This window comes from Propithecus coquereli, unplaced genomic scaffold, assembly GCF_000956105.1.
Source record: "Propithecus coquereli isolate 6110/MARCELLA unplaced genomic scaffold, Pcoq_1.0 Scaffold20, whole genome shotgun sequence".
Classification (NCBI taxonomy): Eukaryota; Metazoa; Chordata; class Mammalia; order Primates; family Indriidae; genus Propithecus; species Propithecus coquereli.
In genome coordinates this window covers 6,808,488-6,826,642 of record NW_012144967.1, presented here as the reverse complement: position 1 = coordinate 6,826,642, position 18,155 = coordinate 6,808,488, and the positions used below count along the sequence as shown (strand labels likewise).

At 37.8% G+C, this 18,155-nt stretch overlaps 1 protein-coding gene across 4 annotated transcripts in view; it reads left to right on the top strand.

Moving 5' to 3' along the window:
- CHD2 (chromodomain helicase DNA binding protein 2) overlaps positions 1-18,155 on the top strand; it is a 115,638-nt gene that overhangs the window by 18,850 nt on the left and 78,633 nt on the right. For 2 of the 4 annotated variants that reach the window (XR_001137471.1, XM_012643751.1), the window contains exons 3-8: positions 1,241-1,472; positions 5,929-6,015; positions 7,692-7,753; positions 14,486-14,593; positions 16,227-16,280; positions 16,933-17,073. Coding sequence is in view for 3 of the 4 variants with exons in the window: in XM_012643751.1 (XP_012499205.1) it covers positions 1,241-1,472; positions 5,929-6,015; positions 7,692-7,753; positions 14,486-14,593; positions 16,227-16,280; positions 16,933-17,073 (684 nt within the window). In the remaining variant the exon portion in view is untranslated. The remainder of the gene's footprint in view (positions 1-1,240; positions 1,473-5,928; positions 6,016-7,691; positions 7,754-14,485; positions 14,594-16,226; positions 16,281-16,932; positions 17,074-18,155) is intronic. The other 2 variants (XM_012643753.1, XM_012643752.1) reach the window with 2 other exon arrangements.

Genomic DNA, 18,155 nt, shown 5'->3' with positions numbered 1-18,155 from the left:
GCCCTGTTCATTCTACAGAGATATTGGTCAGGTGGTACACCCTCATTGCTAGCTTGGAAGATATGGTGATGTAAATATGAAGCTTCTCTTCTTTATCCTTTCCCGCTTCGTACCACAGGTCTTTTATCTCCCAGTTGCTGAACTCAAGGACCTTTCTGTTAAGTTAATGTTACTGTAGGTTCTTTGTTGCTCCTTGCCCTCCCCTTCTTTGTTCTGCCTCCCTCTTCCGCTCCCTCAGTGAAAAGATAGTTTTCCAGCAAAAGAGTTGAACGAGGTGTCCACCTGTTTTGCTGTAGAGTCCATTGACTTTAGGTCTTTTTGCTTTAAACTGTCTTTGCTCCTACCAGCATGCCCCTCAATTGCTTTTCTCTGTTAGAGAAGGTGGGTATATTGCCTTCTCTGCACTTGAGGTTGATACTCTGTCATCCCTCAGTCTTCATCGTTTCTGTTTTGTGGTTTCAGCTGTCGTCTACCTGCTTAGATTGCTCTTCCCTAAGGGATGATTGGAATGAGGAAGGGGAGGGGAGTATGTGTAGGCCAATAGCAGTCTTTATTGGATTAGGTGTTCTTATCAGAATCCAAATTTTTTTTTTCTGTTAAGTCTACCATGTGTGGGATTCACTGCAGGAGATGCCAAAGTAGGACCTCTGAATTGAGGTTAATTATATATATTTTTATAAAGCTCCCCAGATGAGTGTAATTTGTACCTATTAGTGAAAAACACTGATTGGATAATTGCAACCATATTGCATTCTTCCACTTTGGGTAACATGCTTTTGTTTTCTTTTGGTTTGGTTTGGTTTGATTTTGTCCAGAGTGGGGAATGACATTTAACCGATAAGACTTAGTAAATTCAGATCTACGTGGTTTCAAGTCTTACTGTGTCAGCTAGGCCTGAGAGTTAAATACTTCTGAGCTTCAGTTTTACTGCATCTGAATCAAGGGAATGATAATATCCACCTTCAGAGTTTGTGTAAAGAGCTAATCTGTGTAAATCAACAGGTATATGGCATCATATAAACACTTAGGAAATGGTAGCTATTGGGAATGTCGAGAACAATACTGTTAATAATAACATTATTTGCAATATAAGAATATAAAAATGAATTTGAAGTTTTTGATCTTATGTTACCAAAATTACTATCTGCTGACATATTACCACGAGGATTTTTTAAAAAGCAGATTCATTTGGCAGTTCTTAAATGTTGCTAAATCTGTCTTTCTCTCTTTTAAAATTAAGTCATTCAGCCTCTGAAGAAGCTTCAGGTTCAGACTCAGGCAGTCAATCGGAAAGTGAGCAGGGCAGTGATCCAGGAAGTGGACATGGCAGCGAGTCGAATAGCAGTTCTGAATCTTCTGAGAGTCAGTCGGAATCTGAGAGTGAATCAGCAGGTTCCAAATCCCAGCCAGTTCTTCCAGAAGCCAAAGAGAAGCCAGCCTCTAAGAAGGAACGGATAGCTGATGTGAAGAAGGTATCTACTTTGCTGTCCAGTACAAATGTGCTGCTAGCTAGGACCAGCCAGCAGACCTTTATTGCCTATAAAAACTCATTATTATATTTTGATAATGAAAACTACAGCCACCTTTTCTAATAATATACAGTACTGTCTGTGGATTCAAATGGGTACTGCTTCTGCTCTACTAATTGATATAGTGAAATAGGGCTTTATAAGGAAGATACTCAGTTATGTGAACCATCCAGTTATAGGGCAAAAAGACAAATTTTTATAGTTTTGATTGTTACTCTTTTAAAAAGATGGTTAAAATTATATTTTCATACTCTGCTGACTAATACTAGAGAACAATCATTGACAGATAATAGCAACTGTTCTTTTAATTGTGGAATACAGTTATAAAGCTTATTGACAGGTAATCATAATCCAAGGATAAAGACAGTTTTTGTTATCTGAATAATGGAAACAAAATAGTTCTATAGAAAAGCATGTCTGTACCTAGGCAATGTAGGTATTTTTTGCTTCAGAAAAGCAGCTTCTAGCAAAGAATGTAAAAAGGTAAAATTTGAGTTGTGTAACATTTTCTCATTGATGCTCAAACTTTGTAGTGCATTCTTTTTGATGGAAAATTAATTACTTGGTCTAAAAAAATCATTAGAATGTAGCTGATCTTTAAAATTTTATTTTGAGAGAATTACATTTGAGTCACTGAAAATCAAATGAAAATTACTTTTAAAAATTTAAAAATAATGTCGGGCACAGTGGCTCACGCCTGTAGCACTCTGGGAGGCTGAGGCAGGAGGATTGTTTGAGTTTAGGAGTTTGAGAACAGTCTGAGCAAGAGCGAGACCCTGTCTCTACTAAAAATAGAAATTAGCCGAACAACTAAAAATATATATAGAAAAAATTAGCCAGGCATGGTGGCGCATGCCTGTAGTCCCAGCTACTCGGGAGGCTGAGGCAGGAGGATCGCTTGAGCCCAGGAGTTTGAGGTTGCTGTGAGCTAGGCTGACGCCACAGCACTCTAGCCCGGGCAAGAGAGTGAGACTCTGTCTAAAAAAAAAAAAAAAAATTAAAAATAAAACATTTTAATGAAATAAAAAGCTTTATGCTAAAGAACTTTTTATTTAAGCCATACTCTTTTAACATATGAATCTATATTCTGCATACTCAGATTTTCATAATACAGATGATTTTAAGTTATTAATACCTGCAAATTCTACAGATTACCTTCAACAAACAAAACAAAAAACTGCTTTTAATTCTTGAGACAAATTTGGGATTAACCACGTTATTTCAGTTTTTCTTTTCCCAGCATAATCATTGCTTAATGGTATGTGACTTTCAGGAGCTGGTGGGAGGGTGGGGAATGCTGATGGCAGTGTCAGAGACAGGAAAATGAAAGTCGTCATTGCTGATTAACACATCACCAGAGAAGTGACCTTCAGACGCTTAAGTTGTTGTTTCTTGTCTGCTCAGGGTGTAGTATATCTTTCAAAAAGATAATTCAGGTGGTGATTTTTTAAAAAAGTCTTTGCATATAGAAGTACCACTTAAAGATCTTGGCCCAAGTATCTTAAACTCAGAAATCTGCCTCCCAGGCATGTGGCAGAGGTCTTGGCTTAGCGATCTTCAGAGCCTGGAGACCAGGTGTTCTTTTCAGAAGACTCCACTCTAAGACCTTAAATATTTAACTTCATTTAAGAAGATAAGAAGAGAGAGAAAGAGAAAGCATTACCGAGGTTGAATTTCAAGATAAAAGTACAACTCTAGGCAGAAACATTAAAATATACTTTTAAGGTTAAGATGATTAGTTTCAGAAGGTTAATAACATATACATGGCGATGGACCTGCTAGCCAGTCACAATGAGTGAATTGCACTTTTAGTGATCATTATTCTGAAACAAGAACTTCTAAAGAAGGCTCTTTGTTTTCTGTTCATGCGTCCTTTTCACGATAGGTCTCCCCTCCCAAGAAAACTTCATTACTCATGTCGGAGTATGCAGTAGTGAGTAACTACACTGGTAGCTTTTTCATAGAAGAGTTTAATTAGATATTATCAATCCTCAGAAGGACACATGTGACCACAAGATGTAAGCATGATAGCCTGCTTCCTTGAGGTCATGTGGCTTCCCCGTGTCCCCTCACCACCCCTGCTCCTCCAGGTGGCATCCTGGAAAGCCCCAAGATCTTGCCAGGGCAGGGCTAGGGCGTGGCAAGAGGCATACTCGGGGTCTCTGTCATTTAATCCCAGCCCTGTCTCTAACTCCTCTGGAAATGAATAATAATCATACATAGCAAGCACAGTGCTAAGGGCCCACAATACTTTTAGGGACCCGTGAAAATGTTTTAATTTCTTTTAAAATCAAAAGAGAAAATGAACTTTTAAATGGAAGAAAATGTTTTAATATATAATACAAATGTATTTGTCTTTATACCATCATAGTTGTACAATATAACCCTTAATATATTTTTTTAATGGCAAGAAGGAGCCCATGAAGGCTCAGATGCGGCCTTGCAAATAGGCGTTGGGTGCCCCCTGCCACAGTGTATAAAGTCACAACAGTTGAGCTAGAATGCTTAGCTAGTATCTTAAGGTGATAAAACTAAGCGATACAGTGACCTTTAAGTGTCTTAGCTACCCTAGTTCATGAAGGCTCCATATAAGCCTGTGTCAAGTAAAATACATAGATAATTTCATAGGTCTAGCAGAGGTGCAAAAAGAGGTGGCAGTGGATAGACAGACAAAAGTTCTTTCTCTCCTTCCTTTCGAGTTGGATTTGTTCATCGTTCTTCATTTACTGAGTCATCCACCTATATTTCCTACCACTTGGTTATTCCTAACTTCTTCTGGTTGGACCTTTTGTCTTTTAACTCCGAGGTGATTCTAAGGCCATTACGGAATCTGAGAACACTGGATTATGCGATTACATTGGATTCTGGTTCTAAAATGGCTATTCCTGGGCCATCTGGCTTGTTTTGAGGCTCTGTTTTTCTTCAGTTCATTCCAGCATTTTTTATTAAGTCACTGTTGATAATGTCCTCCCTTGGCTTGGTGACATTGTGTTTTTGTGCATCATCTTTTATAAATTTTGTACTTTTGGAGTTCTACTTTCCACACTTATTTACTTTTTAGACAGGGTCTTGCTCTCTTACCTGGGCCAGAGTGTACCTCAAACTCCTGGACTCAAGTGATCCTCTTGCCTCAGCCTATCAAGTAGCTAGGGTTACAGGTGCCCACCACCACACCTGACTAATTTTTCTCTTTTTTGTAGAGACAGGTCTCACTATGTTGCCCAGGCTGATCTGGAACTCCTGGCTTCAAGCAGTCCTCTTTGCTTGGCTTCCCAAAGTGCTAGGACTACAGACGTGAGCCACTGAGCCCAACCTACTTTCCATAATTTTTTTCTTTCTTCCAGCATCGGTTTTACCAAGTGGCATTCAGCAGTGCCCATAGTGGGCTTCTGAAGACCATTGTGAAAACAGACATCATCTGCCTGCTTTCCACAGTTTTTAATGCAAACATTTCATGAGTTTCAGCCAAGTGGTTTCTCCTCTTGTATATGTTCTGAGCCTCACATTTCCAAATATTTTCATGACATTAGCTGTCACCTGTGTTTTGATGACAAACCCATGTTTTTCATCTTGGCTTTAAAGCGTGTCTTCTACACGTTGAATTATTTTTAAACATCTTCATGTCAGTGTTCTACAATCCATTCAAATTCCCTGTGCTTATATCTGATTTTATTAAAGGAACACAATATACTTAGCGGTAGTTATCTCTGGGAAGAGGAGGGTGACAAGAATTTTTCTCCCGAACTAATCCCTTGCTGGTGCGGATTCTTACTGAAAGTCAGGTCTTAAAGGCACAGGGCTAATTAGAGCTAAAGAATAAAAATAGGTGTGCTAGAGAAAGGGTGGCAGTGGTTCTCATTCTGAGAATGTTTAGCCAAATGTCAGAAATGTCTCATCTGCACATATCTAGGATATTATCAATACATCACCCGAGAACTTAAAAATACAAATACCCTGAACCCTGATTCTTATTTAATTAATAGACTTAATGGGGCTCTGCTTCTTGTATTTTGAGTTTCTCACGTGGGTCAGTGCACTCAATGGAAACTCAAAGCATTAAGGCTTTTAGAATTCGTCGGTAAATACTCTGTCTTTAGTGGAAGCAATTGCTGTCTTACCTTGCCATATTATTCAACTGTAAGTTTATATTTTAATGATCAGTGGGCAGTGTACCATATAGTTTTATAGCCATTAAGGACATTGTTTAACTTTAATGTGTTGTAGAATAATCTTGTTATTTTTTAAAATGGTGCTTTATTGTCTCAAACAAAACTAGTAATACAGCCCTTTTGATACTTAGTTACTTGAATTCTCTTGAATTGAAATAAATGTTCCAGTAATGAAAATAGTCAATGGGGATCAAGAAAAAAGATTTATACATGGTTTATTAATTTTACAGATGTGGGAAGAATATCCTGATGTTTATGGGGTCAGGCGGTCCAACCGAAGCAGACAAGAACCCTCACGATTTAATATTAAGGAAGAGGTAAGAAAAAAATGGTCGAAGGCGATACATTTGAACTCCTTATCTTACCTCATCCTTTCTCACTCTGGTGTGTATTACCATTAACAAGATGGAACTTCTGGCATAGTAGTTTAGTGGCTCTAATGTGAGCTTCCTATGAACACATATACAGTAAGGTAAGAAGTTAATAAAATAAAAGAAACTTACCAGAACGATCATATAATGGTGAATATTTTGGTAGAGTATTAGAATATTATACAGAATTGGCCTAAAATTTTTTTCTAAGTTTTTCATAGTGAAAATTGATTATAACGAGGAGTTTACTTTTTTAAACATCTAGCTTCTAAATTTTCTAGATTTTGTTAAATGAGTAACTTGTTTGGTAAACAAAGAAAACAGTGGAAATAGTTTTGGATTTATTCCTGAGAAAGGAAGTAGTAGGGAGTGATTAAAGTAATGTTATTTTATCTTATTTAATTTCTTTAAATTTGGTTTCTTAGCACATTTTTGGTGTGAGATATAAAATGAATTTCAAACGTTTACTCTCTGTGTTAACGGGGAGAGATTGAATAGGTTGGTGATTTTTAAATCGATACTGTGTATTAGGCTTGGTTATCTATAGAATTAGACTTTTTTCACTTTTTTCAGTTTGTGTGGTATTTTTACGGATTCTTATTCTCTGTATTAGGTTTATAGACTAGATTCTGATGAGATACTTTTTTGTCTTAGTGAAATGTCCCCTTTCTGTCTTCTTAGGAGGACTTTGCTATTCTTAGCTATGTAACATTGCTATCCAAAGGTTAGTGAGGTGGGTGTGGGTTTTTCGTAAATGTACTTTAAAAATCTAATTCGCCTTAACATCTTCATTACATTTGTGATGTTTTATTTTGAGTGACCTGTGAGCTGGTTTGCCTTTACTTTCTTTTTCCATAGTGTGTAGCACTAGGTTCCTGAGCCGTATTTGTTATAACCAATCATATAGTTGTATAAATCTTTTCCTCTTTTATGTATTAACACATTCTCTGTAGAATACAAGACACTAACAGCAACAGGAATAGTTTCCACGTTGCTTAATTTTGGGGAAGAAGAGCTGTTGAAATATCTGTGACCGTAACTTTCCATGGCCTAGTGCTGTTGGCAGAGCACCGCTGGCTCATGATTGAGCATGCTCTTTAATGAGTGTGAGATGACTAGGCACACTGACTAAATGTTGTAGCGTTTTCATTTGATATTCTAGGGTTGCAGTATCCAGTATAGTCATCACTAGTCACTTGTGGCTTTTAGAATTCATATCAATTAAAATTAAGTAAAATTAAAAATTCCATTTCTCAGTTACTGTCCAGGCACATTCTAAGTGTTCAGTAGACACATGTGGTTGACGGATCTGTGTTGGACATTACAGGTACAGAACATTTACATTATTGTAGAAAGTTTTATTCCATGTTGCTGTTCTGGAAGTCAAGCTGAGTTAAAAATTTCCTGCCTTTAAAGATCACTCTGTAATAACAGAGACACATTAAATTTTCAAAGGAAAAGAAGAATGAACTTCACCAAACAAGGGCTTAGGTTTCTTTTTGTCTAAAAGCTCATGTTGAATTAATGCTATATTGAGTAGATTGTTAAACCAGAAGGTAGTGTTGTCCCAAAGAACTGTGAATTAAAGTCTGTAATCATTTTTCCCCCCTCACACACTGAAGGCAAGTAGCGGGTCTGAGAGTGGGAGCCCAAAAAGAAGAGGCCAGAGGCAGCTGAAAAAACAGTAAGTCTTTTTTGGGGGAAATTACTTAATTTAGTAGTTTCGAACATGTCAGCATTTCAAGGGCTACCTTCATTGTGTCTTCATAAAGTCTACCCAGGTCCCAGAGTCTGCTTCTGTTTCTTACTAGCTTGGGTCACTGTCTATTTTGACCTGCTGCAGTAGCAGCAATGGCATTTGAATCCTAAGATTCTCAGTTTAACACATGCAAGAATTCTGCGTATGCTTCGGCTGTTTCTTGGGACAAACCATAGCTTCTTCCATCCGGTTATCCCCATTAGCCCATTTATTTGTTCGTTTTAAATATGCATAAACAACAAATATATAGGTATTTGGTATTTTAGCAAGGAACAAATTTAGGTTTGCCATTTTTCATTTTCATTTGTTCTTTGTGTTGGCATGGCAAAATTATTGGTTGGGTATCCAATTTGGTATGAAATTACATATTTCTGTATAATTTTAATGTACTTCATAGGCCAGAAAATTTCAGTTCCTAGGCTTAATGTGAAATTACCTTATAACATGGATTACATGTTCATTTTTTAATTTAAAAAAATTATATGGTGAAAAATTATTTGGATTTTTTGAGAAATAACTTTTAAAATCTTTTTTTGGAGAGAGAGTGGAACCCTTTGACAATCTGAATTCTGTGTCTTCTCTCAGAAGAGTGTAGATGTTCAAAACTTTGCACAACATTTCAGAGGTTCTAATGTTAAACAATTGTCCATGGCTTCTAGTTACATATTATGTGTTCTAAAATATTACCAGTCTTTAATAAGAGGCCAAAGGCCAGCAATTTGATTTTTTTAAAACCCATTTCCTCCTCTCCAAAATAGAGTAATACTTATTCTTACCTACCCAACAGGGTTATTAGAAACTACGCCGAGATTTTGCATTATATGTAGAGTATTGCAGAACTTTACAGAAAAGTCATGTAGTTAATATTGTCTTGCCAGAGTACATCCAATTTTTAAATATTTACTTAGAGCTGGAAATAGTGACTGTAAGCAAACCTGTTGTTTTTGGCATCTTGGAAGGCTTTTGTTCTACCCCAGTCCCACGGTCTGCTTGGGAGATTCTGTTCTCTGCTTATTGGTCTAATGGCCTTTCGGGGATCTTTCTTGAAATGTCCACCTTGACCACACTGTGGGAAATACGTGCATGTCCTCCTCCTTTCTCCATCTGGCTACGGTCTGCTGGTCTCTAGCCTGGAGTTAAATGATGCTGTGCTCGAAATCTTCAACTTCCCATTTTAATGTTCTTCCCGGTGTGTGTGGAAGCCAGCATTTTTTTCAGCCATTGGGTAACACCTCACATTTATTCTGGTGAGTGGCTTATCTACTTAACAGTCTTAGGAGCTCCCCAAAGTTGGCAACCCTCAGAGGTCTTCATGGACCTTTCCCTGAGTACCTCTTAGTTCCTTGCAGGGTAGTATCTGTCTTCTTTCTAATATTACTCCCCCATTCTGGGACTCTTCTTTAGGAACTTGCCTTGAGCTGAAGTAGTTCCCTCATGCTTGTGTGTTTGGGCACTGGCTAGCCTTATTTCTGCTGTCTACTAGGCAGCTGATGAGTACTATGGTTTTACAGGGAGCTCATCTCCTGAGTCAGTTTTGATTCCTGAAAGATTAATTAGGGGAGGTCCACAGCACTATAGGAGCCCTCTGTGATCTGAGCAAGTGTGACTATGGGCACGTGAGTTTCAGAATTGAGAGAGACTCACTCAAAGGGAGTGAAAATTTTGAAATATTAGCACAAGGAAATATTCTTCTGAGACCTTGTGGATTGTATTTACAGATTTTAAAGTTTTTAAAAAGGAACTGGGATTTGTTTTGTTTTGTTTTTTCTCTAAACAGACTCAGGTCTGAAAAAGGAACTGTATGGTGGCGCACACCTGTAATCCCAGCACTTTGGGAAGCCAAGGCGGGAGGATCACTTAAGGCCAGTAGTTCGAAACCAGCCTAGGCAGCACAGTGAAACCCAGTCTCTATTAAAAAATGAAAAAAATTAGCCGGTGTAGTGAGACATGTCTGTAGTCCAAGCTACTTGTGAGGCTGAGGCAAGACGATCACTTGAGCCCAGGAGTTCCAGGTTACAGTGAGCTATGATCACACTACTGCACTCCATCCAGCAGCCCAGGCAACTGAGTAAGACCCTGCTTCCTATCTCTTTAAAAAATAAAAATAAAAACAGAAACAAAAAAAAACCCCAAAGAATTGTTTTTTAAACAGGTTTTTAAAAAGTTAATTTCAAACTTTAGAAAAGTTGCAGGAATACAAGTGTGGTACAAAGATCGTCTTAGGTACTTTACCCAGATTTACCAGTGATGACCATTTCTGCTCCATTTGCTTTACTGTTGTGGGTTCTCTCTTTATATGTATTTATAAATACACACACATAATATTTTTTCTTAACTATTTGAGATTAAATTTCATATGTCATGATCTTTTTACCCCTAAATGCTTAAGAGTATATGTCATAAGAATAACGATATTTTCTTTCATAAGCACAGTATAGTTTCAGCTTAAATAGATTTTTAACATTGCTGAAGTACTTTTGTCTAATTTTCATTCCACTTTTGTCAATTGACCCAATAATGTCTTTTGTAACATTTTCCCCCCTCCACTACAGGATCTAGTCTAGGATCAGATAGTGCCTTTAGTTATTAGGTTTCTTTAATTTGGAGCACTTTCACAGCCTTTCTTTGCTTTTACGACATCAACGTTTTTGAAGAATGTAGTCTTACAAGGGACTGTGTCCTTTTGAGAATTATAAAGAGACTAATTCCCCAGAATCATGAAGTGTATTAGCATTTTTAAAGCTGAGAAGTTACACAGCACAATGGGATAGTGCATAAGAATCTGTATTTCTACCTTCTTTTGAGAAAATCTGTCAGTACTGGCCCAGGAAACATGAGAACGACCATGAGTTCTCCATTTGACCCTGTTTGCATTCTTTACCTGGCCCCAGTAAGTATTTGAGACTGAAAGCCCTGATTTAAAGTCATGAAAACAAAAAAACTTTCAATTTTATTTAATCAATTTATGCTGTTATGCTGTTGTGATCATTAAACTCTTTTTTCATGTCATATCTATTAATGCTATCCAAATTTGGGCAATGTTGTGTATGATTTCTGCTGACTCATGGTCTCAATTATGCTTAAAGATACTCTTTAATGGTTCCAAAATCTTTTCTCTCACCTGGAATTTTAAAATATTTTAGCCATCATCATGTGAAGTCTTTCTCGTGGGGTAATAGTTATTTATTCCTTTCCAGTGTTTTGAGTTGGGAATCTGTTGCAAACCTGCGACATTGGAAGGGAATTTGTATTAACCCAGATTTTTCTTCTTTCTTCTTCCTGTTCATGGAAGGCATCCTTTCTTGGGGAAATCTACTGAAAATTGAAGAAGTTAAAGTCCTTCTTTTCGTGATCTGCCTTCTAAATGTGGAATTTTCTTTAGGCTCATAGAGACAGCTAATAGCAAGCCTTGTAACTCTTGGTCAAAGTTCAGGTTCATTATATTTAAAAGTGGCTTTTGTTCATGCCCTGCTTTACAATTGATTAGATTTGAATTGTCTCTCTTAGGATTTGTGTCTTGCCATCCACCTTTTCCCAATAAAGGAAGAAAATGATACCCACTTACATTCTGACTTTTTCACATTTCTTGGGGCATCACTGGCTAAATCGTGGTGTTTTTCTCCGCAATTCCCAGAATTTTGTCAAAGAGTCCATTGATTTCCTTGTAGGGAATCTAGGGAATTCCATTGGTGCCCTCTTAAAGCTGGATATGGCAAGTCTCCTTTGATAAAGGAAATATTTTTACTCAGTCTCATATCTTAGACTCTTCTTCATTGTAGCCTGACTTATAACCTGTGGCTTGGTGGAGGGATCTTCATAAAATTTGCATTTTATAAGAAGCCAGTAATGTAGGAGTGAATAGCAGTTTCAAACATGGGCCAGCCCTATACGTCTGTAGGGTTGGGAAGTAATCTATTTGTAACTGATCAATCATTCTTTTTTTACCTCACCCCTTCTTCAAAGTGATTTAGTGTTGTTGATCTTTCTTTTTTCTTATTCTTGAAAATTAAAACAAAACTTAAAAATAATCCAGCCAATTTCAAATATATTTACACACACAATCAGGCCTTTTAAGTCTCTAGTTGTTCAGATCTTCCCAGAATGTTTAAACCTGGCTTTGATGTTTCCTTGTTGGTCCTCAGTGAGTTATGATTGCGAATAACAGGTCTGGGGGGCTGTTATGCTGCTTGTTAAGCAGCTTGTTTCTCATTGGGCTTTAGTTTCCTTTTCTGGGAGGAAGGCTTTGGACCAGTTGATTTACTAGGTTTTTTTACATTTTTATATTGGGAGATTCTAAGTCCTCCTGGTTGTCCATGAGTCTATAAACTTGTAATTTAACTGGAAAACACTAGCCTCAACATCCATTTTATCAGTGTTTGCTGCCATTTTGGTCTCCTATACTTGTAGAAGTGGACTTCATTGGTGGCCGTGTTTTAGGTTCTCAGTTCCTGGAGAAGATGTGTAAATTACAATGTGACTGTGGATCCTTCTCATCTGATTCTCCCTTGGGTCTTAATTGTTCCTTCAGGCTTGTTTCCTGTGAAACTACTTCTCTCCAGTTCGAATGTGAGAACCCCTTCTGAAGGGTAAACTATTCTGGACTTGGTCCAAGGGAGTCTGCAGACTCATGTGCCTGTCTCCCAGTTGCTGTACACATCTTCCTTCCTTCTTTCCCGGTGATCACCTTTTATTCCTTGAATTCTATAGCAAACGTTTATTGTACTAGGCTCTAAGGAAGCATAATTAGACAGGTTCCCAGACTGTGGTTAGATATAAGGAGGTCTTTGTTTTAAAGAGAGACCGAAGGATGTTAGATAATACTAACGGGCCTGATTGTTTTACTAGTCTGCTTCCAAAAATACCCTATTTGTCTGACTGAGAGACTAATATCATTCATTAGTTAATTGATTTTTTTTTCCTTAACAAAGGAGCATCTCCATTTTTTTGCCTTTCTGCTAGACTCTGGTGCAAAGGTGAACAAAAACGGCCTGGCATACAAGGAGTCACCCACTGTTGGGGAAATAGATATGAAAATACACAGTGCTAGTAGAAGTTCAGTAACGTACTTAAAAGTACTCCACTGACTGTTCGTGGAAGGCTTGAATTGTGTTTTTTTCCTAAGGTCTCTAGCAGTTCAGATACAGCGTGACTGCTGCAACTTTTAGGAAGTTTCTCAGGAATCTGCAGATCACCTCCCTTCTTGCAGCCAGCTTTCACTATTACTTTGACTTCTCACATGAGGAATATTGATTTGACTTTGCAATTCTGCACCAGTTGTCTTTAACATGACCTCATTCTATATAAAGGGATTTAGAGGTTGTTTTATTTACAGAGAAACGCCAGCCACTTGCCTATCTTTTTTTTTTTTTTTTAGGTATTTCATGCCCAGTAGCTATTATATGTTTCTTGCTTCCTCCCTACAAGAGAGAAATGAGCTAATTTCCTGTGATATCTTGTTTAATCTTCAAGTAAACTAAAACTGTTTGGGTTAGTAGGACACTTGTAGGTTATGGCTCTTTTAAGTCTTCTAAGATCTCAAGGAGCAAAGGAATACCTACCTTAGCTAACAATTATTAAAAACCACATCTTTAGCTAAATAAATAGATTATTTAGTTGCATGGTAATTATCATTCAAAATAATTTTAGGGACTGTTTCCTCAAATATATTCTAATGACTTAGTATAGTGGTTCTCAAAGAAGTTTTTCCCAAGTATCAGCATCACCTATTAATTTGTTAAAATTCAATTTTTTAAGTCTCACTAGAGACCTACTGTTCAAAAAGTCCTTAACAAGCCCATTAGGTGGTTCTGATATATGATAAAATTTGGGAACCACTGATCTAATATATATTAGTGCTTCAATCTTGTCAATGATAGTAGTAAATCAAAATAGAATATGACAAATCAAGCAGCATTTTATTTTCAGAATAAATGGTTTTTAAAAAAGTATGTCCTTCCTTCCTTCCTTCCTTCCTTCCTTCCTTCCTTCCTTCGTTCCTTCCTTCCTTCCTTCCTTTTCTTTCTTCCTTTCTCCCCTTCTTTCCTTTCTTCTTTTCTTTCCTTTTTTCCTTCCATTTCTTTCTTCTTTTTCCTTCCTTCCTTCTTTTCTTTCTTTTGTTTCTTTCACAGAGTCTTGCTCTGTCACCTGGGCTTGAGTGCCATGGCATCAGCCTAGCTCACAGCAACCTCAAACTCCTGGGCTCAAGTGATTCTCCTGCCTCAGCCCCCCGAGTAGCTGGGATTACAGATGCATGCCACCACGCCCGCCTAATTTTTTCTATTTTTTAGTTGGCCGGTTAGTTTTTTCTGTTTTTAGTAGAGATGGGGTCTTTCTCTTGCTCAGGCTGGTCTTGAACTCCTGACCTCAAGTGATCCTCCTGCCTTGGCCTCTCAGAGTGCTAGGCTTACAGGCATGAGCCACTGTGCCTGGCCTCTACATTTCATTTTGTTACCAGAGATAAAATTAGGAATAGATATATATAGTCCAAGAAGAGTCACTACCATAATTTGCATGGAGCTAGAATAAATCTCTTTTACCATATCTAAAATATACATGTTCTGCCTTTTGGATAATCAGATCGAAATTGGTTTTGTCAGATTATTTAGCTTGAAGAATTCTTTTAGAAAAAAAATTATTTTGTTTGGCTTTTGATCGCAGAGAAAAATGGAAGCGGGAGCCCTCAGAAGACGAACATGAACAAGGCACCAGTGCAGAGAGTGAGCCAGAGCAAAAGAAAGTGAAAGCCAGAAGACCCACCCCCAGAAGGTGCACTGTTTGCTTAATCTCTGCTTCTGGATGAGCTTGATTTGTGTTAGCTTGAGAAGGATGATGTCATGCAGAATGAGGGCCTTAATCCGATAACGGTGTGTTGTGATTCTGGGTTTAGATGTCTGTGGTTCACTTTGTGCCAGCCTTGCATTGTGTAGATCTTCATGCTTCTTACTTCACAGTGACTAGTTAGGGTGGGGTGAATGTTTTTTCAAAAAATTCCCTGTTTGGCCAGCTTACCAGCTCTTTTTGGGAGAACTAATTCTTAAGTTTAGAACACTGTTTGCCTAGTTTAAAGCATACTTGAGTGTTTATTATCTTGTTCATATAATCTGTAGAACACTAATCAGAGACTCTGATTGTGACGAGGAGGTAGGCTGAATTAGCAGCACATTTTGGTAATTTTTGATAAGACAGATGGCAGCCTACGGTACTGGTGACAGGAAAAGGAAGGCAGGAGGCAGAAAAGCCCCAGGAACATTTTCCTTGTTGTAGTATTGCTTAGGATGGGATTTGGGCCAAATCTCACCAACCACCTGTCTTTGTATGGCTTGTGAGCTAAGAATGGCTTTTATAGATAAACATTTATATTACTAATTTGTAGTTCGATGATAGCAGTAAGTTTGAACCCCAATTAAGTGAAATGCTGTCTCCTTAAAAAGAATTCTGTTCTTCTCATTAGTAGGTATATTTCACAATAAATATACTTAATGATTATTTTATTTTGAATTTTGTCAAAACGTCAAATTTTGTGAAAAGTTATTTCATCTTGTTATGTAGGTGCCTATTTCATGGCCTCAATTTTGCCTCTTGGCCAGGAAAGCCTAAAATATTTGCTTTCCGGGCATTTATGGGAAAAGTTCGCCAACCTCTGGCCTAGGAAATTGTATTTGCCCCCTACCCCGCAGGGAAATTCATCAACTTAAGTTTTGTCTTCTTTCGTCTGAATTTAAGCTCTCAAAACTGAAGTGTCGCTCCAGTTCTGTCTTCTAGAATATCACTCATTATTTTTAAAATCCTTATCTGTCTAGGATTGGTTATGGTAGGCATGAGAGTAACAGATAAATGTGATTATGAGTTCCATTTCTCTCCTCTTACTGCTTTCACCATTTTATTATTGATGGAATAGTTGAGGATGCCCTTATCTGAAGAGCTTCTAGACACTGGCTTTCATGGGAGTCAACAGGGGATGTGCACGGGAATCTGCAGAGCAGCCATCTCCCTAGTGTGTTCCAGTAGGTCTGTGGCAGGGCACGGTTTCTTAGGTAGTCTTCCAGTTATATTTTATGCATTTATGAGAAAAATATATGTGTAGTTATTTCTTGTCTTTTACTCCCTTTACACAGAGAATAGCATTCTGTGCTTCTTGTTCTGCATATTTCTTTCCTTATCTTGGAAAATTTTTCATGTTAGTACATAGAAAACTCCCTGTTTCTTTTTTTATTACTACGTAGTACTCTTTATTTTTATGGCCACATAGTACTGTTTAGTTCCCAGTTGAAGAACCTTTACAGTTTTCTAATCTTCAGTTATTGTAAATAATGCTATAGTGAATACCTTATTATGCCTGTATAGATGGGTGCATATCTGTAGGATCAATTACTATAAGTAAAATTGTCGTATTTTTAAGTTTCATAGATATTTCTGAATTGCCTACCAAAGAGATACCATCACACCATGCCGTGTATGTATTTTTAATCACCTTCATATTGAAAATGCAAATTTCTAGTGAATTAGAATCTCAGGGATTAGGATTCAGGAATATGCATTTTTAACATTTCCCAAGTGTATGTTACAGTCCTATATATCAGCGGCTCCCAACCTTTTTGGCATCAGGGACCAGTTTCATGAGAGACAGTTTTTCCATGAACCTGGTAGGGGGTAGGGCAGTATGGTTTTGGGATGATTTAAGTGCATTACATTTATTGTGCACTTTATTTCTATTATTATTACATTGTAATATATGATGAAATAATTATACTCACCATAATGCAGAATCAGTGGGAGCCTTGAGCTTGTTTTCCTGCAACTGGAAGGTCCCATTGGGGGGTGATGGGAGATAGTGACTGATCTGACAGGAGGGGGAGCTCAGGCGGTGATGCCAGCAATGGGGAGCGGCTGTAAATACAGATGCAGCTTTGCTCGTGTGCCTGCCACTCACCTTCTGCTGTGCGATCTGGTTCCTAACAGGGCATGGACCAGTACCGGTCCTTGGCCCTGAGGTTGGGGACCGCAGCTCTATTTACCACTGCTCTGGGAAATACTGTTATATAGATCTGAAGTAGGCACCAAATGGTAAAGTAAAAGCTTTGCCATTTTTTCTCTTCTCATTTTAGAACAGTGCCCAAACCCCGTGTTAAAAAGCAACCTAAGGCTCAGCGTGGAAAGAGAAAAAAGCAAGATTCTTCTGATGATGATGATGAAGATGATGAAGCTCCCAAAAGGCAGACTCGTCGAAGAGCAGCTAAAAATGTTAGGTAAGTGTGCCCCAAACTTTCATTGCTGTGAGGGTGAGGGTTAGAACTTGTTTCTGATAAGTCCAGAGTTGTGCACTTGATAGGTAAAAATAACAACCTATGCCCCGAAGTTACTTGTAGAAATTTGGTCAGCCTTCGTGCAAAAGGAATGATGTTGAGCCAAAGGCAATATGAAAAGACTAGCAATAGGTCATTGCAAGCCTTCATTCCTATAGAGATTTGCTTCAAGTTCACGTCCTGTTAGTGGTGGCTTGGTGGCATTGTATTCATTTCATCATATTGTTTTTCAGGAAAGATGTTTAGATTATATATTCTCACTTTGGAATTGTTCCTTGACTCAAAGTTTTCTTTTTTTTTTTTTTCTTTTTCTTTTCCTTTTTTTTTTTTTTAAAGAGACAAAGTGTCGCTCTGCCCAGGCTGGAGTGCAGTGGTGTGATCATATCTCACTGCCACCTTGAACACCTGGTCTCAAGTGATCTTCCTCCTCATCCTTCCAAGTAGCTGGGACTACAGGTGTGCACCACTGCACCTGGCTAATTTTTTTTAATTGTAGAGACAAGGTCTCGCTATTGCTCAGGCTGGTCTCAAGCACTCCTCCCTCCTCAGTCTCCCAAAGTGCTAGGATTACAGGTGTAAGCCACCACACCTGGCCCTCAAAGTTTTCTGAGGTTTAGCTTATGTACTGATACTTGGATATGATAACTTTATCAAGCTTACTAGTAGGATATTAGCATTAATAGAAAGTGAAATAAAAAAATAGATAATATGCAAATACTAATATTTTACTTTATAGGCATCAAAAAACATTTAATTTTTCTTTATGAGTTTTCAGCTGAGTCCTAGAGATACTATTAACTTACCCAGTGTATCCAATTAATAATTGCAAAGCTAGGACTAGGCTTGAGTATGTTAGGGTATAGCTTAGCACTTTTCCTTACTATGACAGTACTGCATCTAGGATTATATTTTACCTTTTCATGACTCTTAAGCCATTTGTTTTTAATATATGGTGGAAGGTTACATCTTAATATTTTATTCCCAGGAAGTACATGTGTTGAATTTCCCAACAGTTTATGAGTACT